This window comes from Tiliqua scincoides, chromosome 6, assembly GCF_035046505.1.
Source record: "Tiliqua scincoides isolate rTilSci1 chromosome 6, rTilSci1.hap2, whole genome shotgun sequence".
Classification (NCBI taxonomy): Eukaryota; Metazoa; Chordata; class Lepidosauria; order Squamata; family Scincidae; genus Tiliqua; species Tiliqua scincoides.
This window is the reverse complement of record NC_089826.1, coordinates 803,847-825,343: the sequence shown is the minus strand read 5'-3', so window position 1 is coordinate 825,343 and position 21,497 is coordinate 803,847. Positions and strand designations below refer to the sequence as shown.

The 21,497-nt window shown below is 52.6% G+C and overlaps 2 protein-coding genes across 3 annotated transcripts in view; one reads left to right on the top strand and one right to left on the bottom strand.

Annotated features, from left to right (window-relative positions):
• EXOC6B (exocyst complex component 6B) overlaps nucleotides 1-13,172 on the bottom strand; it is a 172,146-nt gene extending 158,974 nt beyond the window's left edge. Inside the window, exon 1 of one of the 2 annotated variants that reach the window (XM_066631755.1) lies at nucleotides 12,968-13,172. In XM_066631755.1, the coding sequence (XP_066487852.1) occupies nucleotides 12,968-13,065 (98 nt within the window). In that variant the 5' untranslated portion in view covers nucleotides 13,066-13,172. The remainder of the gene's footprint in view (nucleotides 1-12,967) is intronic. The other variant, XM_066631754.1, reaches the window with a different exon arrangement.
• On the top strand, nucleotides 13,154-17,956 carry SPR (sepiapterin reductase). The gene is made up of 4 exons (XM_066632213.1): nucleotides 13,154-13,298; nucleotides 16,084-16,749; nucleotides 16,841-17,131; nucleotides 17,203-17,956. The coding sequence occupies exons 1-4, from the start codon at nucleotides 13,154-13,156 to the stop codon at nucleotides 17,391-17,393; spliced, it is 1,293 nt and encodes a 430-aa protein (XP_066488310.1). The 3' UTR covers nucleotides 17,394-17,956.
• The last annotated feature ends 3,541 nt before the right edge of the window (nucleotides 17,957-21,497 follow it).

Sequence of the window (21,497 nt, the reverse complement as noted above, 5' to 3'; positions counted from 1 at the left end):
TGAGGCGGCCAGTGTAGAGCCCAAGTTGTGAAGGATATGAGCATTTTATCACAAAGCGCAGCAAACTAATCACTGGAAGACACACAACTCCACCTTGCAAGCCAAGATGCAACAGGCCCTGCACCATCCAGAGCAGTTTTTCCAACCAGCTCTCCAAGGATTCAATAGTGGCCAAAAGTATGACTTCTTCACCACAATCATTGCCATGGAGAAGTCACCAAGAATAGACTCTGACCTGCCTTCGGCCTGGCTCCACAGGAGTCTTCCTCCACCGTCACTCAAGCTGCTTCCAATCTTCCCCTAAGGGGTCCATGCAACAGTGTAGACCCCTTCACTAGCTGCACAGCAGCTCTGCAGTGTTTCCAGATGCACAGTGAAGACACCAAGGCCAAACTTCCAGTTATGCCAAGCTCTAAGCTATGCAGAGCCCTGCTACGATGGCGCTTCAGCTGCAAGGTCACACAGCCCAAAGGGCATAGCAGTGGTCTCCCAAAGCACTCCACTGACAACACCATCTCTGAGGTCACCATCATGGCTGTCTGACTGGAAACAGCGATACTTAGGAGCAATTCTAGCAGCAGTCCTGGTCATCTCCCCATTCAAAGGTCGGTCAAGGAGTCAACAAGCCCATCAGCCACAGCAATTCCCCCAGAGCCCTCCGGGAAACACTAGACTCCAGGGCAGACCATCCCAATAGGAATTTTGAAATTCCTGATCAAAAACTGCTGAAATCCCCCAGCACCAAACACACAGATGATTCCAATGCCACACCATAAATCGCTTCACATCACTTGGGAAGGGAGACTATGGGGCAGGCTGTAGGGCAAACAGTAGGACAGAGTCTCAAGCCTGCCTTGAGCATCCACAATCAAGAATACACCTCTAAACCCAGATGACTGCTGAACCAAGCACCTGGGCAAGATGGTAGACTCGCAGCTGTCTAATATAAGTTCACCTCCCCACCCCTGTAGATGGGACTGCTGCAGTGCCCCACAACCAAGAGCTGAGCATACAGTACAGCTGCCCAGAATGCCTGCTTTCCAGGTGCAGGTAGGTGTGGTTCCTCACAGGGGAGAGAACACAAACCGACCAACAGGTGATACCCCAGTAAGATCATCCAAAGTGGTGGGTGCTGCACTGCAGGTGGCAAACCTATGTAAAAGCAAGAGAAAGGGGCTCCCACTCACTAGGGTAAAGGCTGCCCTGCTGTACTGGGCTTGAATGGAAAAGCAGCAAGGCACAAGAGGTCAGAGCAGCTGATTTGCAGCCACTGCACATCATCATCATTACAGACACACATTCTGAAACCTTTGTTGCCACCTAGTGCTGCAATCCTGCACTGCAAGCATCTTCGGTTACCTTCACCCACTCCAAGTGAATGCTGAGTCCAACACAGTGCTAGCTGTTCTCCAGTGGGACATGGAAGGCCTTGTGCTGACCTAAGGCTCAAGAGAAAAGCCAAGCTCTTCAGCCAATGGCAGGTTCAGGCTGTACTTGTGCACACAGGTTATGGGCCCACAAAAATGACAGCTTGAATGACAGAGAGGAGGACTCCTCAGCTTACACTAGGACACATGCTAACATATCCCCTCCGGACATGCTGCTAAAATGACCCACATATAGGACACAGGATAGCAGCTGAAAATTGTAATACCTGTAGCAAAAGCATTTCACTCATGCCAAGGTATGGTGGAAGGGGCATGCGTGAGGTGGAGGGCAGAGCGAGCACAGGTCCTAGCAATTAGCAACAGCTGCCTGCTCCTTGCCTCTTCCACTGGTTGGTTGACATGGGGGTGGTGGGTCTTCATTGCCATCATCAAGGTGGGGATGCCCGACAGAGGTAGCCACCTTGGAAACATCCCTTCCTGATCTGTAAAGGGGCTCCGCAAAATTCAGGTATTCCATTACACAAACGCCAAAACAAACAGTAAAAAGAACTAGGCGGTCTGAGGAAGTGTGACTAGCCTGCTCAAGAGACAAAATGGAACCATGTGGCAGAGAGCGGCACCATCCTAGAACGAGCTGCCAAGATGGGGCCTTCCTAGAGGGCCTGACTGCTGCAGAACAAGAGCCCCACCCAAGGCAGGCAATCCAGAAGGATACCCTGGCTCACAGCTAATGAAGGCCACTGAGAGACCTGAGACAGTCCAGGACAGAGTTCCTTGAAAGGAGGCACCTTTTAAGAAACAGCATGCAACACTGCACTCTAGAACACGGCTGGTGGGAAATGGTGGCAGCAGCCACAGTGCACCTTCACACACAGTTCATGCCCAGACCCAGCCAGGAGAGCCTGGGAAAGGCAATGGGAGAGGGAAGTTTTACGCAGCAGGAGTCAAGCATGTGGGAAAGCAGAGAGAAAGCAGAAGCAGCACTGAAGCCCCAAGCTAGGAGGAGCAAGGCGGTCACTGGCAATCAGGACTGAGGACAAGACAGCCTGAGCCACAGCTGGTGGGTGACAGCTCGGCAAACAGCTGGGGCTGGCCGGGGTGCTCTTAATATTCCACACCAGCTTGTTCATTCCATGGAGCCAGCGTGCAAGGAGTCTGCACAAAATACACCTGCGACCCTCTAGATGGCAGCAAGTCTCCTGCCATCTCCTCAGAGCAGACACAAGCTGGGAGGCACCACTGCTTTCGTTTTCAGAGTGCTTAAGGGAGGTCTAAAACACACACAGCCTAGTTAGCAGCCTAGATTTACCCAGCTGCAAAATGTGCTGGCAATTAAGCACCAAGCCTCTGGGCGGTTCTCATGCATGGCTATTCTCAGAGCACCAAAGGTAGCACAGCAGCAACCAATCTTTCCAGTTGCTGCATTACACACCACAGCACAGTTGGCTCACCCCAACATGTGTCCTGCCAAGAGACAGAGGGAGGAGAGCTATGGCCAGCGAGACACTAAACTGATAATAATAATAAAAATAATAAACTTTATTTATATCCCGCCCTTCTCCCTAGAGGGACCCAGGGTGGCTAATACTATGGTGCCTCCACTCAGATGACCCTCCAGGGCAAAGGCCTCATGCCCTGAGTGCACCAGGATCCACTGTCCCCTGCTGAGGTCGCAAGTGGCAGCCTCTAAGAGAGGGAGGGCCCACTTCATCCAGGCTGCTGCACATTGAGGCGTTGCTCTGAATCACACTCAGAAGCTGGCCAGGGGCAGGCGGTGAAGGCTCAAGTGCCAGCATATCAATGCTCTGCAATTATTTCTTGATTCATTTTAGCCCTGCCTTTCCCCTCCAGCTATGCCAATTCTCATTCTTTTACATGCCTCAAATTTTTAATTATACTTTCTACTAATTTACTGGAACAACTTTCTGAATCCCAGCTGGACCTCTTTTAGGAGAGGTTGCTGGGGCCAACAGTTGTTAAGTAGTTGAAAACTGAAATTTTGGAGCCTTGTGATCCACCTATCTTTAGAGTTCCTCTCTGTCAGGGGGCAGATTCATCCACAGGTTCAGTGCCAGGTTGCTAGGGGCCTGGGGCAAAGTCCTGCCTGCCCCATGGTGACACATTAGTGCTCTCAGCACAGAGAGTTCAGGCATCCATCTGGCTGGGGGTGGGGGTCTGTTAATGCATGTGGGTTCTCTGTCAATACCCAACCCCTGCAGATTCACCTTTATGGAGAAGTTTTACAGAGCCAAGTGTCCCTGCAGTTCTCCCTCCTCTCTGTGTTCTGTAGTGTTCTGTAGTCCAAGCAACACTTTCCATAAGCTGCATAAATGCCCACTTCAGGCTTTCTTTTGGAAAAGTCACAGAAGACTTCTGGTGTCTTTGTAATATTTGCTTTATTTAAAAACACACAGGTTGCAGCATATAGCTGGAGACAGGGGGCAGGTGCTCCTGCAAGCAGCATCGAACTACAGCCATAGCTGGCAGGCTTGGGGACCAAGTGCCCCCGCTCCCCAACTGGCCTTCCCCAGTTTCTCCTTGCCAGTCTGGCATGTCACCTCTCACAGAGACCCAAAGGTTGCCACCTCAAAGCACGCAAACAAGGTAGCCAAACAATTACTATTTGCCACCAAACCCTCTCACACCTCTGTCCAGGTGCTCACTGGGCCATCTTCCAAGTCAGAGAGACTTAGGGCCCAATCCTATCCAATTTTCTAGTTGCCACTGCAGCCACAATGCAGTCCCAAAGTAAACAACTGTTCCTTTACTTTGAGGAGTTATCCGTGACTGCCCCACCACCACAGGATGCAGCGCACACCCCACTGGCACTGCTGCATCAGTGCTGGACAGTTTGGATAGGACTGGGTCCTTAATCCCTAAGAAAAGCCTGCTGAGCTGCCCCCAGTTTAAATTTAAAAAAGCAGCACTGAGAGGCCATGGAATCAACTCTTTCCCAAACTGGTTTGTTCCCCTGCAGTTCAATGACTCATGTCTTTATTTATTTAAAGCTTAGAAATAAGGCAGTGAAATGCCACAGATTCAGAGAGTCTGAGGAAGGCAAGGAGATCCCAGGTTCTCAAAGTCTAAAGGAAGACAGGATTCAACATCACAGTTCCCAATTTGTCTAAGGAGGCAAGACATGGTGATGACACATTCAGTCAATTAACCCCATTAGTGGTTAAACTGGGCCTTAAGGAACCAAGAAGTGAACAAAATGAAGCACACCGAAAACAAAGACATCTGAACACACAAGGAGTGTTAGATCAGCTACAGTTCTACACCAGCAATGTGGACAATGAAATGTGGTTTAGGCAATGAAACACAGGTAAGAGATGCACCACCTCCAAACTACAGCCCCAATTTTAAATTCTGTGTATCCTAATTACAGCATCCTATTAGCAAGCATGTTAAGCGCCAAACCTTGATGGGCTTGTCCTTTCTCTGGGTATTGTAGAGAAACCACCATTGCTCTCTTTGGCTGCAAGGCAGGCTTCTCTCGCAGCACATCGTCCATCTGTGCTGGATGGGCCTTCCTCCTGGTTTAACAAAATACTTTCGGACTGATTCAAAACCACTGCACACCAGTGAAATATGGTGTTACACAGCTGCAAAAGGGACAGAAGAGGGCAAAGAAATCATCAGGAAAGTTCAACATCTCCCTTAGGAAGGAAGGCCAAGTACGTTTTTCTTCCATTGAAAAAAGAGAAAAGAGGACATGCCAGTTTCTAGGAAGGAGCAGTGAGGGGAGACGTATGATCCTCTCCAGTCACTAGAGCTCAGGGACATCCAACAAAGCTGGCTGAAGGCACTGGCAAAGGAAGCAACAGGAAGCCACTTCAGGCACAAACAGTTCACGAATTCCTGGCCTCAGGGTGTGGAGGCAGCCACCCAGTGAACCTGCCTTGAAAAGCACCGAGCAAGTGCATAGGCGCTGCTTCCTCACTGGCTGCCAGCCAGGTGGGCTACAAAGCAAGATCTGTGCCCAGGGAGTGGCCGTTGCCAGCGTGCTCCTGAGCTGCCCAGAGACACAGGCTGTCCACCACTGGAGGTGACTGCTGGCCTAAGGAACCTTCGCCCTGCTGAATCAGACCAATCTCAGGCACGTGCTGCAACAATGAAGATCTACTGGTTGCCCAAGAGCCATGCTGGGCCCCCACACTTGCATGCAGAGCACCGGTTGTGCATGGAGCAGAAGCTCTTGCTGGGGCTCCATGCTCATTTCCCTTAAGCTTTGTATCATCAGTTCAGATCAACAACTGCCTTGTGCAGTTCAAAAAACCAGAGAAGCAGGATATAAGTCTTTTCAAAATAAACACCAAGGGTTTTGACTGCAAGGACCACAGAGAACAGGGCTCGAAAAGGCCTGGGAGAGCCGCTATCAGTCAGGACAGACACTACAACCAGAGGTGGACCAACGGCCTGGCTCAGCAGCCCCACAAATACTGCCCAGCAGAGCGGGTGGAAAGCACCTTTGTTCCAGCAGGAGAGAGATGAGCAAATGCCCTTCCAGAGTGTGGTGCCAAGACATGCTGTCCACATACAGCCCCACAAGCCTGAGTAGGGTGTCAAGTTGGCCTTAAGGAGCAACACCTTGTCGACACTCCACCATATGCCACAAGACCAAGGCACGCCTGCAGCTCCAACTCCCCTCCAACAAGTGCACTGAACAGTTTGAGCCATGGCTCTCATGGCATCCGACTCTTGCCTGTGAATTGGGACTAGCAAGAATCTGCTTCACAGGGCAGTTGCACAAAGGATTGTGAAACACTTTATTTAATCTGCGAAAAAACTACAAGCCACAAATACCAACCTCTCCATGTGAAGGAATTCCCCGTGTTTGACGTTTGTTCTCAGAAACAGAAGAACAGCAGGCGCTCCAGAGATGACGCCATTACAAGCACCTCTGGCAAAAAGGTTCTGAGTTAAACACTGTATTATTTGAACTGGACTTCTGAAAAGACGTGCACACTCTGGGCGAGAGGCACTCTGTTTTCACCAGGCAATGTTGTCTTTGCTTGGGACAGCATAAAAAGGCGGCAAGAGCCAGGGGGGCTTTGGCTTCAGACTTCCTGAAGCAGCTTCCTGAACAAGCTTGGTGGAAGAGCAAAGACAGGCCTGCCATGAACAATATCCCTGCTCCAGTTGTGCGGAGGCGTCTTGCCTTTTAAGAGCAGGCTCCAGGCAGAGCTGGCTGACAAGCGTTCAACACGTTAGGGACAAGGGGAAAAAAATCAACACTACATATGCTAGACGCAGGGAAGCTTCAAGACTCACAGCTTGAACAATGGAAAGCCAGAGAGAGAGAGAGAGAGAGAGAGAGAGAGAGAGAACACATTGGTGTACCACAAGAGATGCGTCTCCTGCAGCATGAACAGCTTCTCAAGCCAGTCTAAGACAAGGGGGCCTGGAGGGAAGGGAGGACACTTGCTGGAGAGCAGAAACTGTGGTGACTCTTTGGGCCAGCAGTTCCACAGGCCTCACATACAAGGCAAGTTGTGTCTTTTGATCACTCCTTCTCAGCCAGCCTACAATGCAGGTATTACCCCCACACTGCAGAGGGGGGAGGCTGAGGAGTGACTTGCCACGGCCCACCATGGCAGACTCAAACCAAGGACTTCCCAGCACAAAACCCAGCTGTGCAGCCACCCTGCTGCAACAATGCTGCATGAACCCCAGTCTCCACGCACCGCTTTCCAAAGAGCGCACACACATCCCCCCGTCAAAGGGGAGGCTCTTTCTTGCCCAAGACTTAAACAGAAGCCAGACGCTGACAGCTGCTACAGAAACTTCAAGAGCAACACAGGGGAAAGAACCAGAGCTGGCTGGAGGAGGCCAGCTGACTGAAGCACCTGCACTTCCTCTCCACCTGCAGGAAGCAAGAGCTCCCCTCTTGTTCAACTAGGCCTGTGCCAGCAACTCCTCTGGCTGAAGGACCATTGGCACAAGAGCTCTCAGGGGCATGTGCAGAATGACACTGCCTGTCCTCGAGGGAATTCTAGCCCCTTCAAGCACCAGCTTTTCATCTGCAGGCCTCCAGCTCAGGGCTTGCAAATCCAGACACTTGACCAAGACAGTTACTCCTCAAAGGAAAGCCTGTTTGGGTTCAGGAGGATTCACTCTTCCCACACAATGTGAGTCACCACCAGTGAGTGGATGAGTTTTCCGATGATATCATCCCTTTGCCTGTGCTTTCCAATGCAGCCTCCTTCCTGCAGCTTTAGTCGTGATCCTCAGAAAAAAAGTACTGGCTTCCACAGGAGAAAGCCCTGGTACCCCCAGGACACACTCTCATCCAAACCAAGCAGCACAAACATGCAGAGTTTGGGGGACACTACGTGACAGACACCACTTAGGAGGCTCTCGGCAAGGCTGCCAGAACAGAACTCATTCAAGATCCTCTACAGCAGGCAGTTTGGCAGGAGGCTCTTAACCATTCCACTTTCGCCTCATCACACAGACTTGGCTTCTATAGGCCCCATCGCACTCCATTTGGGGAACATCGGATTAGAGCAGTTTCTCTCAAACATTTCAACCTCTGGGGCCCTTTACACTCCTAAACAGAATCTTGGGGAGCCCCAGAGTGCCAGCACACGTGCAGAGTGGTACAGCATCAAGCCCAACAAGGAATCCTGGCAAAGAGGAATACTGACAGAGAATACCGGCAGGAGGGAACGAGGAAGGAGAGCCACGAACTGGGGGCGGGGGCAGCCGCTAGAGAGATGGACAAGTAAAACAGGCAGGGGGCAGATGGCGGCCATCTATGGTATGCTCAGGAAACCCCTTGAGGTGGTCTCAGGGAGCTCCAGGGCTCCCAGGAACACACTTTAAGAAACGCTGGATTAGAGTGTCGTATTTCCTGTAGCCTCAAAGTACATTAAATTACCCTTCTGCTGAAGGGGACAAGTCTGAGTGTGCTCAAAAGTTAAAGGTTGCATTTATTTGCAGTGCTGAGAGGTCACTTCTCCCCAAAAAATTACTGAGTAAGAGCCATGTTCCTAACACTATTATCCTTTCTCCCATATTTGCTTTTTCCTTTTAGGAAGTTAGAGGAGAACCCACAACTTAACCCGTCTTTGCACAGGTGTACATATTTTGTCCCTACTGCATATAAGTAACGTTGGGCAGAAATGGATTAATGCATGAGGCACAGCTGAGCAGCAGAGTATACCTGCTGATTACCGGAGGACGCTGCTGAAACGAGAGTCTTCCCTCATGTGCCTCCCTTTTGCCCCTCCCTTCTCAGACCATCACCACAGAACCTGCCAAATGACTTGAGCATCAGTCTTCCAGTACCACCAGTCCCGAGCTTGCCAGGGCCTTATACTCCACAAAGCCTGGAGGGCACAGGGATGCTGCCCTTTTGGGCTGTCAGTCCAAGTCTGCCTCACCCTCTGGTAACCTGGCGCTCGGTCATAACCTCAGCCAGGACTGAAGCAGACTGGCCACTGCATTTTCTACCACACTGGGTTTCGTCTCAGAGCACTCCCTCAAAGTTCGCTGCAAAGTGCCTCAGCAGTGATCTGCTCAGTGGCTCAACTCCATGTCCCTACAGCAAATGCCTAGGAGTTGGCTCTCTGGCACACATCGGGCCTCCTTAACTCCCCCCCCCTTCAGCGGGCCATTTGGGAAGGAACTGCAAGCCGAACTACCGTTCCGTGTTTTCTAAACTTAACTGGTTTTGGAGGGAAATCTGGAGCTGGAATTCCAACCCTCCATAGTTTCTCTTCTCCATAGAAACTAGTTTCCAACTGAACACTGTTGGAATAACTGGCAAGAAATACCATCTTATTTTACTCAAAAATCATAACACTACCACCCAAACAAGCATCAGGGTATATCAGTCTCCACCCCCATCCAGCTGCTGATCCAGCAAAAAGGAAAAGCAGAAAGAGGTGTGTGAGCTCTAACCACTGGCCCCTACTCCCCTTGGCCATCCTGTCTTCTTCAAGTACTTTCCCTGACAGAAACATTAAGCCATTTCTGCCCAACACTGCATATACGCAACAGGGACCAAATGTGTACACCTGTGGGCTGGGCAAAAATGGATTAACTCAGTCTGCCACAGGGATGCTAACTTGACCTAGAACTGTGGCTTTGAAATTAACTGTGAGATTTGGAAGTGCGCAACAATTCAGCATCACGGAACAACGCCAAAGGCAACCTCCCAGTACACCATAGAGATAGTTGCATCGTTCATATTTGCATGTAATGTCTGGCACCATCACAAAGCACCAAGTTTGACAGCTCTCTCCAGTTATCAAAGAACAGGCACAAACACCTTTTATAAATACTCTGGGAGAATTTGAGACAGACAAGGACGCTTAAAAACAAATCTGTGCCACTAGATAATGTCCACAAGGCACCCCACTGCAATGAAGCAGGAACGTAAATGCCAGGTCCCAAGAGACAACAGCCAGGTGACCCAAGTCCAAAATGCCACTAGCAGAGAAGCAGAGGAAAGTGTAATATTTTTGCCAGAATTCTAGATTGTCTCTCAGCCAAAACAAAATCACTACAGCTGTGATGGCTGCCAGAGTCAGAGTGCCATCAAGGACGCCTTGATGACACAGAGGAAAAAGGCTGCTGAATAGTGACCTGAAGAGAGCCTTGGCACCATTACTGCCAAAGGACACACACTGCACTGCAGCCAGGAGGAGGAAGGCAATGAAGACTATGACACTCCAGGCTAGAAAAAGAGGAAAAGTCCAAAGAGGTTTCATCACCAAGTCCTGAAAGCTCTGACAGCAGCACCAAAGAATTTCAAGTGCTGCTCCAGCTCTGCACAAGCTGGCACAGAAAGGCCCGATTCTTTTCCTGAAAACTCTCAAGGAAGAACTAGCCAGGCAAAGACCACTAACCCCGGCCTCCAACCCGCTTTTGCACTGACGCAACACCCCCTTTGTGGTGCTTTCGCACACATGTGATAGCACTAGATTGGCAAGATGGCTGTTTCAAGGAACAGCCATACAAACCTTCTGACTTAGAGCATCTCTTTCCCATTTAGAAATCCCTCACAGTCAGGAACTTGTGCCATTTCCATTCTTGGACAGAAAAATGCTCAAGACAGAAATATCAGAATTGGTGTGAGAAAAAGGGAAAAACAATCAAACATTTGTTTTGTCTTATTGTAAGCTGCCTTGTGCTGTTTTTAGCTGGTAGGTGAGGCATAAATTCAGAAATTATTATTAATTCAGCTACAGAGTACTAGAAACACAAGGACAGCACTGCTTCCTGTATCTCACAGGAACCTACCAGATGCCTCAGGGAGCACACAAGACAACAAGACACCTACATCCTGGTGCTCTCCCTTGCATCTGGCATTCTGAGGTAGCTGCCTTCTAAAATCAGGAGGTTGCACATACCGTGCCACTCCCTTGCAGCAGGCATTCAGACAACCTCCCTCTAAAACCAAAGATTGCATATGGTCATCATGGATTGTAACCTGAGATGGACTTTTCCTCCATCAACCTGTCCAATCCCCTTTTAAAGGCATCCAAGGCCAGGTGCCATCATCAAAGTGTTGCACAGATTAATTACACACTGGGTCAAGAAATACTCTCTTTTTTCTGCTCTCACTCTCCTGCCAGTCAATTTTAGTGGATGAACTAAACGTTGTGTGTGAGAGAGAAAAGAACTTACTTCCATCCACTCTAGCCATCCCATGCATCTTAATCACCTTCCCCTCATGCACCTTTATTCTACTCATCACTAGCTGTTGGTGCTTGTTGCATGAAGCAGAGAAACAGCAAGACAAACCAGGTTAACAAACAAAAGTAGATTAAAATGGACAAGATAAGAAAATCCGGGTTGAATATGCATTTATATGGTTTAATATACAGCACTCTTAGCTAGTTAATGTGCTTAACAGACCTTAGTGCAGTGATCCTTATAACAGTCCTGAAAGGTAGACAACTATTATTTATTCCCATATTGCAGACCAGACTGAAGACACTACAGCTTACTCAACACCAAACAGCCAGTTTGTTGCTATGCAGTGATCTGTACAAGGTCTTGCCAGCTTCTGCTCTTTCCTACTTGACACCAGCACCCTCTCATCATGCAGACAAAGGCACTCCTCCTTCTCAACAACAGGGTCAGAAAATGCGTACACTGTTACACTCCAGACAACTGGAAAAGAGAACAGCCAGAAGTCCATATCTGGTGCCACAACCAAGCAAGACTGAAGCAGTTAATTTTCTAGTGTAACCAAGTTCTTGTCCTAGGCTCACAGTGGCCACCGGGACACCCCGGAACCCCCTGGTTCTGGATCAGAGCCTCTCCTTCGAATCAATTCACTGTGATTAGGAAACCCGCAGGAGTCCTGACCTTGATCCCCACATGGCTGTGCCTGTAAAAGGAATCACTGCAGGGGAAAGAGGACCTCAGGCACCTTGGGGAGAGGGAGAGGGAGCGCCCCCCTGGAAGTATTGTAGGAGAACCAGGGTGGGGGACTGACAGGATCACAGAGAAAATGAGCAGAGGTCGTTGCACAGCCGGGAACTGGCTGGTTAGCCTTGACCCATCCAAGAAGAGAGCTTCGGGACCAGCACAGGCTATGAAAGGTATCAATAGGTGCGGTCTAGGACTAGAACCAGGACTCCGCTCAGCCACCACCACCATCAGGCCAGAATGAGCCAAAAACCCACCACATGGGAGGAAGATGCGGCAGGCAGATGGGCAGCTTCAGGCCTCGACGCTGACCCACAGCCCAACTCCACAAAAGTCCCACTGTAGTCAATGGGGCTTACTCCCAGGGAAGCGTGGCTAAGACAGCAGCATACTGTGGAGGCTGCCCACCCGCACACAGATTTCTGGGGGGAGGGCACAAGAGCATCCAGGGAAACTGCCAGCCCCACCACTGGCACCCAGCTCAGCAGGTGGCCAGGGCAAAGCATGGGCACCACACAGCCCCCCACGAGTGGCGTGAGCTAAGGGGGGCGGGCTGGGAGGGGCTCAGGGCTGGTTGGTCCATGCTGGGGGGCAGGCTGGGAGGGGCAGCAGGTGGCCTATGCCAGTGATCTTCAACCTTTTTCATCTCATGGCACACCAACAAGGTACTAAAATTGTCAAGGCCACCATCGGTTTTTGGACAATTGACCAACACCTTGCTGTTGTTGGTGGGCTCATATCCCCAATGGTGCTAAGACCCTCCACCAAACTCCCGTGGCACAGCTGGGGACCATTTGTGGCACACCAGTGTGCCAGGCACAGTGGCTGAAAATGGCTGGTCTACGCTAAGGGGAGGGGCAGGCTGGGAGGGGCTATGGGGGTGGCTGCCCCCCACTGCCCAGGGGAGGGGTTCCCAGGACAGGTGGGGGGAGGACAGGCCGGGGCTCAGGGCTGGCTGGTCCATGCTGGGGGGCTCAGGGGGTTGGCCGCCCCCCTGGACAGGTGGGGAGGACAGGCTGCGGCCCCTCCTGGGGGCTGTGAGGAGCGGGGGAGCCTGGCCAGGCGGCGAGGGGGAGACGAGGGCACAGCAGCCCCGCCAGGCCCTCCCCGCTGCGGCAGAGGCGCTGGTCAGCCGGCAGTCCGGGCGGGGCCGTTTCCGGGGCAACCGCCCGGGGGCCGAGGAGGCGCACCTGAGGGTGGGCCCGATGCAGGCGGGGTCGGTGCTGTCCACCTCGCGCAGGATCCGCTCGTGCTCGGCCGCCGTCTCCAGACTCTCCGGCTCCGCCATCCCGCCCGCTCGGCCGACGGCAGGACTAGGCCGCGCCCCCTCCCAGCCGTAGCAACGGCAACGCCGCCCGGGCCCCGCCTGTCGGGAAATGGAGTCCTGGCGTGCCCGGCGCCTTCCGGGTGGGGCTGTGCGCATGCGCTCCCGGGCACCACGTGCTGGATGGGAGGTGCCGCTGCTGCACGGGCAGCTCTGTTGGATGCAGGCGCTCGTGCGCCCCCTGCCGGAGGCGGCTGGTAGCCCTTCGACTTGCAGCTGGCTGCGCTAGGGCTGCAATCCTCCGCACTTACCTGGGAGTAAGCCCATTGACTACAGTTGGACTTACTTCTGAGTAGGCAGGCACAGGACTGGGCTCCTAGAGGGGCATCCAGGCTCAAGTCTGGGAACCAGCCCCTGATCTGGTTTCCACCATTTCACAGGAGAGTCTAGAGCCAGCCCTGTGCAGGTCTACTCAGAAGTAAGTCCCATGAGAGTCAGTGGGGTTTGCTCCCAAGAAAGTGTGGCTGGGAGTGCAGCCTACTCCACTGCATTGGCTGGAAGGACTTTAAGGTCTGCATGCAGTAGCGTAGCTGGGGGGGAGCCTGGCATGCGTTCTGGAGATCGGGATGGATGAGGCGGGAGGGGCTGATCTTCCCCATCAGGTTTCTGGGTGCTGCAGCAGCCACGGCTGGCGGGGGAGAGACGGGGTTGTGATGAGCAACTAGGAGACCCTTCTCCTGATCAGGTACCTGTCCGGCAGTCTGCTGGCTTGAGTGTTTTCGTGCGATGCCGGATGCATACCCAGGACGGGGCTTCTGCACTGCTGCCTTGCTTCCACTACCTGAAAGGCTCGCACAGGCTTGTTCTGAGGATTCAGGGCAATGAAGTGACAGGAGGGGAGATTTTGGCTGGACGCGAAAGGCCAACAGCTGAATGCTAAGAGCAGCTCAAGCAGGGAATGAGGGGTGGGGGCTCTCCCTGGCTCAAGGTCCTAAGGAGCTTCTGGGCACTGGCCAGGAGTGGAAGTTTCATTGCCCAGGGTTGTTGTCCTCCCTTCCAGCACGAGAGGGCAGCCTTGCCTCGTGGCTCTCCTGCCAGTCTCGCCCAAATGCACAGATTCGCCTTCCACAAAGGTGCGCAGCCAGCCACCACGGTCCGTCTCATCAGAGCCACAACCCCTTTCCTCCAGGCTCTCACACCTCCTTTGGCGAGGCCCGCCCCTCACCCTTTGGGAAGCAGCAGCAAGAGCTCTGGAGAAGAACAGATGTCTGCAGCTGTCTGGACAAGGTGGCTTCCAAGAGAAAAAGATTTCTCTCTCTCCCTGGAGGAGTGGAGGGAGGGAGGGATTTGGGGCTTTCCCACGCCATCCCCCTGTTTCACTCCCCACACATTCCCACCACCTGCCAGCCTTTGATGCTACCTCATCTCTGGTTAACCATTCATTCAAACTTGCTCTGAGACAAAAACTTTTTTCAAATCAGATATTACATCTTTCTATAATAAAATTCCCTGACAAGAAGCTTTAGCAGTCATGGAAGATGCTCTAAATGGTAGGACTAACCTTTTGAAGCCACCTGCACATTTCATTCTTGCGTTGGCTGAAATTGCCCTCTATAGCGCAGTGGGGCACTACAATTTGCCAATAAAATTTCTAATAACAGGAAAATTAATTTTAGCTTTAAAGAATAATTTTATTTATATAGGTAATTGTGAAATTCTCACGATTCTATATGTCACAACTCTAATCCATACTATGCTTCCATTAAATACTGGCATACAATATTATGTGTATAGATTATATTTCTCTGGACAGGTGACCTACCGGGAAGCCCAATCCTATCCCTGGGGGACTGCAGAATGCAGCAGCTCCAAAATGGTGACTGCTGTATCCAGCAGCCCTGTGGAAGCCACTGGAGCTCCCTGGGGAAGGGGACATTTCATCCCTTTCCCCTGAGTAAGGGCGCAGGCCCCACAATTGGGCTACTCAAGTCTAAGTCAACAGTTTTGCTGGTGCAGATTGGAGATTGGGCTTTGCAGCCCAACCCGGAGGACAGGACCCAACAGAGTAGGGCTCTGCCAGTCCCACTGCCATTCCAGGCTGGTCACTCTACCCCACCCTCCCCCGCCCTGAAAACCAGCATTGCCACCCAGCAGTGCAACTTACCTCCTGGCACTCCCATGGCATCTCCACTCAGTGCTGAGGCCTCTCCACCCCAGGAGCCATGGGCGTGCCTTACAGCAGGTTTGCAACACCCAGTGCCAATGCTGATTCAGGACATTGCAGTCTACCACAATAAACTAGTCCCAATATCATCCAGTCCCACCAGGACGTAGCAAATTGGATAGCAAAAAGTGACACATCTTCACCCCCAAGCAGCCTCAAAACAGCCTCCTTTTCTCTTGTTCTCTTTCCCCCAGAGATCACAGCCCGCACCCCACTCTGCTGTGCAGGCTCTAACTCCAGATGATCCCTGTTCTGACCCCGTCTCATCATGGGAAGCAGGGTCTGGGGGCACCTGGCCTCCTCTGCACTGCAAAAAGCAAGAGATTAAACATGTGGTTGTCCTTGGGAAATCAAGAACCTGCTCTCCAAGAGCATGTGCTCCTTGGCCCTGGGAGGTTTGGCTGAGTGGGCAGAGAAGACATTGCTGAGAAAGGGGTGCTGCCTAGTGCCTTAAAGGTGACAGCAATTCACCCTCTCTTTAGAAAGCCCCCTCTGGAGCCCACTCTTTCAGACAACTACGGGCTCTGTGTGGCAGGCTTGAAACTGTCAGTGTGGTTGCTGGGGCTTGGTGATTTGAGTTAGGGCCCAATCCTATCCAGTCTTCTGGTGCCAATGGGGCATGCGCTGCATCCTGTGGAGGTTTGGGGACATTTGTTCCCCTGCAGCGGTGCTTGAAAATGGGATCAAACCGGGCCCTGGGTCTTTGCTTGGACCGGGTGTCGGCTGCTTCTGGACTGAGTTGCAAGTGCTGGCTTGGACTTTCCCAGCCTTTATGGCTCCGGTGCAGGGCATCTGAGGGCCCCTCTCCGTCCTCTCAGGTCACCAGAGAGGTCCCTGTGCGGGAGGCAGGAGCAGGGCCTGCTCGGGGTGGCGCCCCTGCGGAGCCCTGCTCCAGTCCCTGGACGGGGTCCTCAGACCTTCTGAGTGCTGCTGGCGCGCGGCTGTGCGGGGTTCCGTGGCTGTTTCCAGCCCCCCGCAGCCCTGCCGGGCGAGCACCCGCTCCCAGACAGCGGGGCCGCGGCTTCTGCAGCAGCCCACGAGGCGCTGCTCGGGCGCCACTGCTCCGCCCCGCCCCGCGCGAGGGACGGCTCCCGGGCCGCCCCGCCCCCGGCGGGCAGGAGGCGGGGCTGGCAGGCTGGCGAGGGGCCGCGCCATGGGGGAGAGCGCGGCGGGGCCGGGGCCCGGGCCGGGGCTGGGGCGCGCGCTGGCCGTGGTGAGCGGCGCGTCGCGGGGCTTCGGGCGCAGCCTGGCGGCGCTGCTGGCCCCGCGGCTGGCGCCGGGCTCGGCGCTGGTGCTGGCGGCGCGCTCGGCGGCGGCGCTGGGCGAGCTGGAGGGCGAGCTGCGCGCCGCCTGCCCGGCCCTGCGCCTGCGCCTCGTGCCCGCCGACCTGGCCTGCGAAGAGGGGCTGCGCTGTCTGCTGGCCGCCTGCCGCGACGCCGCGCCCGCCGCGCCCCTGCAGCACCTGCTGCTCGTCAACAACGCCGGTGAGCCGCCACGCCCCGCCCCCTGGACGGCCTTCGGTGGCCCGCGGGCCGCGCGCCGGCCCCTCGCTGACCCCCCTCTCCCCCCCCGCAGCCTCCCTGGGCGACGTCTCCAAGGCCTTCGTGGACCTCACCAGCCCCGCCGAGGTCAGCAGCTACCTGGCCTTCAACGTCTCCTCGGCCCTCTGCCTGACGGCCGCCCTGCTGCGCGCCTTCCCCGCCCGGCGGGGCCTGCGCCGCACGGTGGTCAACGTGTCCTCGCTCTGCGCCCTGCAGCCCTTCCGCAGCTGGACGCTCTACTGCACCGGCAAGGCCGCCCGCGACATGATGTTCCGCGTGCTGGCCGCCGAGGAGCCCGACGTGCGGGTGCTCAGCTACGCGCCAGGTGAGCCCGGGGGCCTGCTGGCGGCCCACCACCACCCACCCCCTCTCTTCTAACCCACTCTCCTCCCCCAGGGCCTCTGGACACCCAGATGCAGGAGGAGGCCCGCACCCTGTCGGGGGACCCTGAGCTGCGGCAGCGCTTCCTCCTCATGAAGGAAGGCGGGACCCTGCTGGACTGCGACGTGTCGGCCGAGAAGCTGCTGGACCTGCTCCTGGCAGACACCTTTGAGTCGGGGGCCCACGTGGACTTCTTCGATGCCTGAGGCCCTTCAGTGCGGTCCACTTCCCAGCTCTCCAGTGCCAGGCTGGCTGGGTGTGTCTTGCAAGCAGAGGCCCAGTTGTGAAGCTGGGGGTAGTGATGGAGAAAATTGGATGTTTGCTTTAATTAAGTTGTGCTTGCCCCATATTCAGGCCCCTTTCCCTGCATTCAAAAGCCCCAATCGGAAACTTCATCTAGTCTGAGAAAAACCGCCGCTCAGTATGGGAGGCCGGCAGGGAACAGTGAGCCCAGAAAGTGCTTTGGGAACCAGAGACCCTTCTCTTCCCCAACCTTTGGAAGCAAAGGTTGAGCTGATCGGCCTGCTGCCAAAGGTTTCTCCTAGCCCTGGATGAAGTGCTGATTTTTACTGCAAGCCAGAAACAGACAGTTGTGGAGTCCTGTTCCCCTTGCTTTCAGTAGGATCGATTGGCATGTATGCTTTCCTGTTGCTGTCTCTTTGTTTCTTTGTGCTGTAAGAAGTGGGTTGAATCCCATAATCTTGCTCATGTGCTTGAAGCTCTCACCACAGCGCTGTCTTAATAAACCCAGAACAATTTTCTATCTCCAGCCTTTGTGTTCTGTAAATAATTTCCCTACAGTATGGAAGGGAGGAGTTCAAGTACGGGAAAGGGGTGGGGCAGGCGTGTTGTCTCTTATGCGCCCTCTTATTGTGGCCTTGTGGGGATCCTGGCTGTGCCCCTTCATGCCTCCAAAGGTGAGCTTGTCTGAGCAGAAGTGGGACCCAAAGGTTTTCTCAGGGTGAATGGCTATGCTGTTCTTAGCTGAGAAAGTTTGCACCAAAGAGGCAGCCTAAGAGGAAATCCCAGGGGGTACGTGATGATTTATCTTTGAATAATGGCACTAAGAAATATTGGCTATTGTGAGCACTATTCCTTGCAAGGGGTCTTTGCCAGTACATGGATTCTGTCTCTTCCTGCCTCACAATATAACTTGTCACAGAGCTGTTTCCAGGCACTTGGCAGTGACATCACATGTCATCACCAAACTTCTTTTGATTTTTTAATTTGAGAAATTGATATCCTGCTTTTCCTCTGCAGATGTCCAAGGCAGCTTACAAATCTCCATAATAAGTATCACAAGCATTAAAAGCATTAGCAATAAACAGTGAAACTTAAAAACAAAACAAAGCAAGACCTAACACATTGTTGAGCCTTTGGGGAAACAACTAAGTCCAGGGAGGCAGTCAAATCCCAGTAGTACTTCAGAGATGCAGAGGGCCAATATCTGCTCAGCACCCAAATGCCAGATAAATCAGGTATGTTTTGAGCCTTCGCCAAAAAACCATGAGAGAGAGTAGTTCTCAGTTCCCCTGAAAAGGAATTCCATAGCTGTGGCGCCACTACAGAGAAGGCCTGCCTGCCCCCTTTCACTTGGGACAGCAGTGGCACTTGTAGAAGAGCCCCCTCAGATTACCTAAGAAGGTGGACTGGAATGTATGGAAGGAGGCAGTCTTTCAGGTAGCTTGGACCCAAATCATGGAGGACATTAAAGGTTAGAACTAGCAGCTTGAAGCGAGTGGGCAGCCAATGTAGCTGCTGAAGCAATGGCCCAGCAGCGTCATATTGTCAGGCCCCCATAACCACTCAAGCTACCATGTTCTGCACAAATTGCAGTTTCCGAACTGATTTAGAGGGTGTCCCCACGTTGCAGTAGTCCAGTCTTGAAGTTACGAAAGCATGGGAACTTCCAGGTCGCCAAACTCCACTTGGCTGCACAGTGTAAGTCCTGGCTGTGAGACCCGGCAGCAGACAACACAGTTATCCAACTTCATAAATTAGGCTCCCCGACTCTGAAGGGCAGATTTTGTCCCAAATCAGTCACAGGCTGGAACTGGTCGACACCAGGAATTCAGAACGTGTAGATTGTAAATTGGGGGACGAAGCAATATATTCAGTGGAATGGGGTGTGGAACTTGAGCAAAAAGCATCTAAGGGCGCAATCCTAACCCACTTTCCAGCACTGACCTGAGGGCAATGCAGCTCTGAGGTAAGGAAACAAACATTTCTTACTTTGAGGAGGCCTCCGGGAGCGCCCCCCAACTGCAGGGTGCAGCACATGTCCCATTGGCACCACTATGCCAGTGCTGGAAAGTGGGTGGGGATTTGGGCCTAAGACTTGTATAGCCAGACAAGGATTGCCTTCCTTTGGCTTGTTTGTGCTGCACACTTTGGGTAGGTTTTGTGCTGATCTTTTCTTGCCTCTGCTTGCATTTCACACCTGCTGCTTCTTTGTGCTCTCTGAGGGCAAGGACAGACCTTTTAGTTTTCCTTTTAATGAATCCCTGATGGGTTTATTTATCCCAAGATCTTAGTTTTTGTTTTGTGTTTTCCCCCTTTTCTCACTTTTTGCCTTAACTGGGTTCTCGATTCCTTATGAACCTGTTTTTTTCCCCTCACTTCTGTGGATTGATTTGTCTCGGGGCTATTTCTTTGTCTATGGTTCTTTCCTTATTTCCACCAATTAGTCAGACAAGTAGATGTGAATCTTCTGATTCTGCATTAATGGGACAGGGGTGGTTTATGCAGTCTTGTACAGGGTTACTCAGGACAGTCTCATGGCACTCAGTGGGGCTTGTTTTGGGGGGGGGGGCATGTTTGGAACTGCTGCCTGAAACTCACCTGTCAGGCTTTCTGCATGGAACAGGAGGAGTTTAGGAGGTTTTGGCAAAATAGCAATTATTTAGTTCTGCTGTTTGGGATAGTTGATGTTTCTTACTTTGGTTATTGTTCCATGTTCCATCATTATCCTCCTGTATCCCACTGTTTTCCCAGAGAGACTGGTGTATCAGCTTAGATTCTCAGACAGGCCAGGGCCCTTCTTTGTGTGCCCCCCTTGACTGAAGCAAAGAGGGGCAGCAGTGAGAAGAATCGCCTTCTTGGTGGTGCCCCCCAGATACAGAATCCCCTCCTGAGGAGATAGTGATCAGCCCCCTCCCTGGACGCTGCCTGAAGACTTGTCTTATTTTGCATGGCTATTTTTCCTTTTAATGAATCCCTGATGGGTTGATTTATCTCTAGATAAATGGGGGGGGGGTGGCTGATAGGTGGATAGTGGGAGAGGTCTGCTGAATCTTTTAATATCTGTTGTCCTGTTTTTTAAGCTGTTGTTTCTAGACCTTTTTGTATTGCTGTGATTTTATTATGCATTCTGTTGTCAGTTGCCATGGGCTGGGCACACGTTGTTGCCTGGGGAAAGGGAGCATAGAAAGTTGCAAAAAAACAGTGATCTGGAGTTGGGGTAAAAGTGGGACCAGCACAGCAAACTGGGGGGTGGGGGGGTGGGGTTAAAATCAAAGCAGATCATGAAGAGCTCCAAAAGGACTTCTTCAGACTAGCTGAAGGGACAACTGAATGGCAAATGTGATTTAATGTCAAGAAATCCGAAGTGGTGCCTGTTGGGGCAAAAAAACACAGTGGTGTTTGCACTGATTGGAACTCAGGTGCCCATGACAAACAATGATGGCCAAATAACCAGAAAAGGAAAACAACTGCCTAATGGAGCAGAAAGCAGATTTCTTTAACTCAAAACTGACCAATGAAATTAATTGTTCTGAGAGCCAGTGAGGTGTTCTTATGATACAGCAGGGAACCAATCAGGTGTCAGTATGTGTCAGCTCTCATTTCCATGCATCAGAGCTAATGCTGGAAGTCTTAATCAGTGTGTGATCAGGTTGACCACTTTTTTCGTTAGTTACTGATTTGTTGGGTGACCTGCACCGTTCTATGAATGAAGTTAACGGGGGTTCCTCCAACTCCAGTGATGCCACTGCATTTAGCCTGGCATATGATATTTATTCTGTATGGTCTGGTATGGGGGGAGGTCCATCATGGGGGTGGCGCAGTGGGCTCTCACAGTGGGTGACACAAGCCCTACTGATGCCACTGTCAAGTTGCTGTCCTTGTTGAGCAGAAAGTGGTGAGCAAACAGGCAGGCTGGACTCCTGGATTTCTTGCTTAGGGAGTAACCGCAGTGCCTTCCGTTGGGCTGCCTTCGTTGATATTCTGCCATGTGCCCAGAGGGAGCAGCCATGGGCTCCCCCAGCTAGCCGGCTTCGAGGACAGTAAAGGCCTATGCTGGACAGTGAGAA